The sequence below is a fragment of the Callorhinchus milii genome, unplaced genomic scaffold (assembly GCF_018977255.1).
Source record: "Callorhinchus milii isolate IMCB2004 unplaced genomic scaffold, IMCB_Cmil_1.0 Scaffold9, whole genome shotgun sequence".
NCBI lineage: Eukaryota > Metazoa > Chordata > Chondrichthyes > Chimaeriformes > Callorhinchidae > Callorhinchus > Callorhinchus milii.
Genome location: NW_024704750.1, coordinates 22994416 through 23001436, shown reverse-complemented (window position 1 = coordinate 23001436; position 7021 = coordinate 22994416). Strand labels below are relative to the sequence as shown.

Genomic DNA, 7021 nt, shown 5'->3' with positions numbered 1-7021 from the left:
GAGTGACGGAAAGAGTGAGCGTGACGCAGAGTGAGAGAGTGATGCAGTGAGAGAATGACGAGTAGTGAGAGAGACGGAGTCAGAGAGAGAGAGAGAGAGAGAGAGCGTGACAATAAGTGATGTGTGTTGAGGCGTGACTCACACTTTGAAGGCCTTGTGCAGGTTGCCACTCTCGAAGCGAGCCTCAAACAGCAGTGTGTCGCTCTGCTTGTCCACATTATAGGTGGCCTGTCTCAGCGGCCGTGGGCTGCCCCCCACACGGGAGTATGTGAAGTATGGCTCCTTACACGCTGCAACACAGCAGCCGTGTTTACATACATGCTAAATACACGCTAAATACACATTGCAGGACAGCAGCCGGGTTTAGATACACACTAAATACACGCTGCAATACAGCAGCCGGGTTTGTATACACGCTAAACATACACTGCAACACATTAGAATACATTAGCATATGCAGCACAGAAACAGGCCATTCGGCCCAACTGGTGTTTGTGCTCCACATGAGCCTCCTCCTCCCTTCCTCAACTGACCCTTCAAGCAGAACCTTCTATTCCTTTCTCCCTCGTGTACCTCTCGAGCTTTCCCTTAAATACAATATCTATGCTATTTGCCTCAACGACTCCTTGTGGTAACATGTTCCACATTCCCACTACTCTCTGTGTGAAGACATTTCTTCTAACTTCCCTCTTTGATCTATTTGTGACTATTTTACATTGATGGCCCTCAACCACATTTATATACACCCTAAATACATGCTATGTACAACACCCACATTAAAATACACTCTAAAGACACGCTGCAGTACTACACCCTCATTAATATACACGCTGTATATGCACAGCTCCTTATACACAACGCAACAACCTGCCTCCTCTCGACTGGCTCTGGCTGGCCTCCAGTTTGTCCCTCGTCCCCTCCATTCCACCATCGGTGACCGCGCTTTCAGCCACTACCCCCTGAAGCTCTTGTCACACTCGCTCCCTCAATCCGTCTGCCTTATTCCCTCCTTCCCCATTTTCAGGTCAAGCCTAAAGACCTTCCTCAACGACAATGCCTATGGCCACCGCCAGCTCGGAGTCAGGCTTCGCCACTGTTAAGCTCTCTGGGACTGTATCCCACGTGAAGGGCACTGTGCAAATGCAAATTGTTGACCCTGTGGAGTTGATGCTGAGCTGGGGAGATACTAGAAATCAGGATTTGGGGGCGGGGTGGGAGGGGGGAGTGACAAAAACTCAACCAATACAGGCCGTGTAGACTGGGTTGAGGCTGGGGGCTGATGGCGTGTGGGAGGGGTGATGTACATGTACCTTTGTTGGAGACGTAGACAAGCAGCCCCTCCTCGGGGGCCAGGCACTCTAGGGATTGCTCCTGTCCCGTCGGCTTGTACAGCGGCTCCGGTTCCGGGAAAATACCCTCTGTGGAGACACAATTCGTCAGCAAAACCCATCTACTCACTCCACTGGGCATACTGCTCAACTGGGAGTGTGGACACACAGTGTAGGGGGAGCTTTACTGTGTCTCTAACCCTGACCTGGGAGTGTGGACACACAGTGTAGGGGGAGCTTTACTGTGTCTCTAACCCTGACCTGGGAGTGTGGACGCACAGTGTAGAGGGAGCGTTACTGTGTCTCTAACCCTGACCTGGGAGTGTGGACGCACAGTGTAGAGGGAGCGTTACTGTGTCTCTAACCCTGACTTGGGAGTGTGGACGCACAGTGTAGAGGGAGCGTTACTGTGTCTCTAACCCTGACCTGGGAGTGGACGGACGGTGTGGAGAGAGTGTTACTGTATCTGTTACCTGGCTGATGTTGAGCTCTGGGCTGGGTGGACCCACTCACCGATGTGCCTGATCCTCTCTTTGAGAACCTCACACTCCTGAGGCCAGCAGGGCACCTGTGCCGAGCGCAGAGCTGAAAGGCCATACAGGTCCCGTGGCTTCCGCAGGCGTCTCACCTCCCGACCGAACTGCTTCTCTAGGACAAGCTGTGTGGTGCGGGAGCCCAGTTGCTCGTAGATAGACTCTTTAAGAGCAGAAAGGAATAGTTCAGTCTGATGTGTACGTGAGTTGGATCCACACTTTGAAACCTCTCAACAAAATGATAAGGCAAGAATGATAATTTATTATTATAGATTTCTTACCAAGAAACTCCAGTGGGGAGCAAGCACCAGCAAAGACATGATGGGGAGAGAGCGCGGAACGGGGTTTAGAGTAGAGAGCTCCAGGATATCTGTCTAGATACTTGGGAAGTAAGTGGGGAGAGTCGTATTCATGGGGGTGTACCCCCACCCCACCCATGCAACATCCTCCCGACGTGAAAGGCGCTCAATAAATGTAATTTTGTTGTTGTTGTTGTTCCCAATCCCCAGATCAGGTGCTAACCTTCAACTGTCCAGTGCCTTGGGACATTCTCCCAACGTGAAAGGCACTGTGTAAATGTCAATTGTTGTTGTTGTCTCTCCAGGGTTCGGTCACCTCTATTCCTGGACAAAGCTGCTAACGACACCTTTTCTGTTTGTCGTGCCAGGCGCGGGGTGGAGGGGGTGAGGGTGGGGATTGGGATGGGAAAGTGGGGAGATTCGAGGGGGGGAGTGGGGTGTGAGTGGGTGGAGAGAGGTGTGAGGGGAAAGGGGGTGTGAGGGGTGGAGTGGGGTTTGAGGGGGAAGAGTGTGTGAGGTGTGGAGTGGGGTTTGAGGGCGGAAGTGGGTGTGAGTGGGTGGAGGGGGAGGGAGTGGAGTGTGAGGGGGGAGTGAGGTTTGAGGGGGTGGAGTGGGCTATGAGGGGAAAGAGGGTGTGAGGGAGGTGTGGGATGTGAGGGGGGGGCTGTGTGTTAGGGGGTGTGTATGGGGGTGGAGTGGAGTGTGAGGCGGGGGGCTGTGTGTGAGGGGGGAGGGAAGCGTAAAGTGGGTGTGAGGATGTGAGGAGCAGCTATGTGTGTGTGTGTGTGTGGGGGGGGGAGGTAGGAGGTGGGGGGAGGAGTGTGAGGGGCTCACCGTCCCCGTGCCGGGATACCTCCTTCTCCTCAAACTCCTCCTCTGAGTCCTCGGTCGCCTCCATCTCATCCTCCTCCTCCGAGGTCAGAGACCCCCCGTCACTCTGCTTCATCCTCGCCCCCTTCCCGGCCTTTTCCTCTGGAGGGTGGGGACAGAGAGACCGAGTCAGCACAGACCCCTCCAGGCATACAACCCCCCCTCCCATTTGCACCCTGCCCGCCCGCTCACACACAACACACGTATCCCCGCTCGCGCACGCTACTCCACTCACACACAACACACACCCCTCTGCTCGTGCACACTACTCCGCTCACACACACCCCCGCTCATGCACGCATCCCCGCTCATGCACACAACCCCTCTCGCACGCACACAACCCCTCTCACAGGCGCACACCCCCACACTCACGCACACCGCCCCCCACCCACCCACCCGCTCACACGCACACCCCTGCTGATATACTGCCCACCCCCCCACACACACCCCCGCTCACCCCCACGCGCACACACACTACTCACACACACACACTCACTCACTCACTCACACAACAACAACTTGCACTTATGTAGTGCCCTCCAAGCAGGTTAGCGTCTTGGAGCGCTTAATGGTGGTGGAGCCTCACACTGAGCTTGCATCACTCACACACACCACCACCCCGCTTGCACACACTACTCCGCTCACACACATGCATCCCCGCTCACACACACACACCACCACGCTCACACACATTCAAACACACCCCACCCGGTGTCCGCCCTCCCCCCCACTCCCCCTGCACTGACCTGTGAAGCGACTGTATTGCTGAAGGTGTAGCCGCAAGAAGCGACTGTAGACATCTTCATCCTGAGGAGAGGAGAGCATCAGCCTGGGGCAGGGGGTGGTCGGGGGAGGGGTGTGTGCGCGCAGAGGGTGTGGGTGTGAGCTCAAGACCACGCCTTCAGCCACCCTCATACCCCTACCCTCCCCGCGTTCCACCCCTCCTGATCCCAACACCCAACTCGGGTCCAAATCCCTGACATTCCAGCCCTTGAGATGTCCTCCCGATGTGAAAGGCAACGTGTAAATGTGATGTAATTATTGTTGAGCGGGGAGGAGGTCTGGGTGTGGGGTGAGCAGGGGGGGGGCGCAGGGGTTGAGCCGAGTGTGAGGGGAAGGAGTTGGGAGGGAGTCGTAGTTCAGGGTCAGACTCACTGGCTCATCCACGTCATTGTCCACACGCTCCATCTGACAGCCGGTTCTCTCATTCCCTCTGTCCTGCCGCCCACCGGCCCGCTCGACTGGGAGCAGTACCGGTGGAGGAGGGGGTGGTTGCTGAGACGAGCGAGGTAGGGTAGGGGGGACATTCAGGGGCCATTGTGATCTGTCAAACACTCTGTGGCCTCTGACATTGACCAGCAACCGTCCCTATGGCAATGGCTAAACACAGTCATGAATGGAGAGAGATGACAATGATAATAATCCTTGCATTTGGGTTTGCACTTCATCACGTCGAAAGGACGTCTCAAAGTGCTTCTCAGAATATACTGTGAAGTGTAGTGACTATGGTCTTCCCTGCTACACTATTCACAAAATTCAACTAATTCAAACTCCGCCGCTCGCATTCTTGCCCGCACTAAACTCTGTACCTCCATTACCCCAGTACTCATCAAACTCCACCGGCTCCCTGTCACAGAGCAGATCGATTTCAAGATCCTCTCTCTTGTATTTAAATCCCTTCATGCCCAGGCACCCCCCCCCTCCCCCCCACCACCCCCCACTCTCTCGCCAACCTGTTCTCTCCATACACTACTCCCCACTGCCTCCCTTCGACTGGCTCCAGGCTCCTCCTGCTCCCCCTGACCCTCCATCCCACCATCGGCATCCATGATTTCAGCCACTATACCCTCTGAAGCTGTGGAACGTTTTCCCTCAATCTCTTTGCCTCGCTCGCCCTCTCCCCATTTTCAGGTGGCGCTTGAAGGCCTTTCTCTTTGACCGTGCCCGTGGAGACCTTCCCCCTCCCCTCCGGCTCGGCATCATCGGGCTCCGACGTGAAGGCCGCGATGTGTGAACGGAACGCAAGTTTCTGCTATGTATTTACAGGCAAACGCGATGATAGCACAATTGCGCAATGTACAGTAACGAAGTGCGGATGGTAACGGCGACCACGAGATCACAGTGCGGGGGAGTGGTGGGGGAGAGAGTGTTGTCGTGTGGTGCCCACAACGTGGTCTTTTCTTCCCACTCAGACCCCCGTCCCTGGAGGTTTGTGTGTGACTGACACATTGGTGCCCTGAAGGAGCTCAGGATTGTCAGGTAAAATAGGGGGGGGGTGAGGGCGGGGTCCGGGTGGTGATTGGCTATCGTAGCTGTCACTCATCTTGGTGGGATGGGCTCTGGCTGACGATTGGCTGGTCTGAGCTGTCACTCAGGATTGGTGAGTGGGCTCTAGATGGTAATTGGCTGGTCTGAGCTGTCACTCAGATTGATGGATGGGCTCCGGATGATGATTGGCTGGTGTGAGCTGTCACTCAGGCTTGATGGGTGGGCTCTGGATGGTGATTGGCTGGTCTGAGGTGTCACTCAGGATTGGTGAGTGGGCTCTAGATGGTGATTGGCTGGTGGGAGCTGTCACTCAGGATTGGTGGGTGGGCTCTGGACAGTGATTGGCTGGTGGGAGCTGTCACTCACCTGGACCCCCCCCACCTCTCTCTGACCTCTCTCCTCACAACAGTGCCCATTGCCTTCTCTGCACCGGGATGGCCTCCTCCTCATCCCCCAAATCATCCACTCCACCCTCGGCGGCCGTGCCTTCAGCCACTATGCCCCGAGGCTCTGGAACTCCCTTCCTCACTCCCTTCACCTCGCCCCCTCTCTTCCTATTTTCAGGGCTCAGACCTTTCTTTTCGACCGCGCCTTTGGTCACCTTCTTCCCCCTCCCCCCGGGCTCGGCCCCGGGATCCGTTACTGTGAAGCGCTCTGAGACATAAATAAATCTCAAGAAATCCAAGTTGTTGTTGTTGTTGGCATTCCCCAGTTTCCCATACGGCAAGTCCAGCGTACCCCGGCCGGCCAGGTGGTCCTCATGCTGGTGTGACAAGCTGTGTGGATTTACATGGGGGTACTACAGCAGTTACCCCATCCGGTTGCGTCCCTCCTTCTCGGGCCAGCAGATACCCTATGGATCTTCTCTCAGCCTCACATCAAGTAACCTTCAAACCCCACCCGCCATGCTCCCCCGCCAACGTCAGGCCCCTTTGTTTCCACAAGAGGGCAGCAAACCTCAATTATTACTGCACAATATCACAGTGCGTCTCAAAGCACTTTTTATACTGTGAAGTAATCCTAATAATCCTTGCGTTTGATATAGCGCCTTATCAAGTTTTTGAGACGTCTCAAGGCGCTTCACGGAAACGTTAAGTTTCCTTACTCCACACAGCTCTGTTTACCTTAGCAGTAAGTAGGAACCCGGTTGACGAATGGAGGATCGCTTTTCCAGGGGTAATAATCCCTTCAAAATAAATAAATAAGAATTATAAGACCACTCAATCCATGACTGTTTGTGGGGACGCTGCTGTGCACAATTGGCTGCCACGTTTCGCTCACAAAATACACAGTCAATTTCACTTTACAGTATATCCTGTGAAGCGATTTGAGACGTCTCGAAGACGTGATAAGGCGCTGTATCAACTGTAAGGATTATTACTATTACTACATGAATGTAATGTGTTGCATTGTTGTTGCTGGAGCGTGAGCTCCCAGTCCCCCACGTGGGACGTTGTTTACAATGACTGGGAGCTGAGGGAGCCTTGGACCATATCCTTGTCTCTGTGCTATTGGCAAACAGAAAGTCAGAAGCTGGAGTACGAGGTGCAGCTTGACCTCCACAGTCAACAGGGTTGCAAAACTTGGCACTCGTCCACTGGTTCTTGTGAAATTCAAGTGAAACTACAATTATCAGTTGCTATAGCTTATCACCAATGGTTCCAGTCTCAAAGCCCATCATCTCCTGATTGGGCTAGTTCTCTCTCTCTGATCTCAGCCGGCA

At 54.5% G+C, this 7021-nt stretch overlaps 1 protein-coding gene across 1 annotated transcript in view; it reads right to left on the bottom strand.

Annotated features, from left to right (window-relative positions):
* Positions 1 to 4218, bottom strand: part of LOC103173239 (cytosolic carboxypeptidase 3-like) — a 12577-nt gene extending 8359 nt beyond the window's left edge. Inside the window, exons 1-6 of the mRNA XM_042338152.1 lie at positions 4186 to 4218; positions 3777 to 3837; positions 2995 to 3132; positions 1834 to 2024; positions 1311 to 1416; positions 143 to 290 (exon numbers count right to left, since the gene is read on the bottom strand). Of these exons, the coding sequence (XP_042194086.1) occupies positions 143 to 290; positions 1311 to 1416; positions 1834 to 2024; positions 2995 to 3132; positions 3777 to 3837; positions 4186 to 4218 (677 nt within the window). The remainder of the gene's footprint in view (positions 1 to 142; positions 291 to 1310; positions 1417 to 1833; positions 2025 to 2994; positions 3133 to 3776; positions 3838 to 4185) is intronic.
* Between the last annotated feature and the right edge of the window lie 2803 nt (positions 4219 to 7021).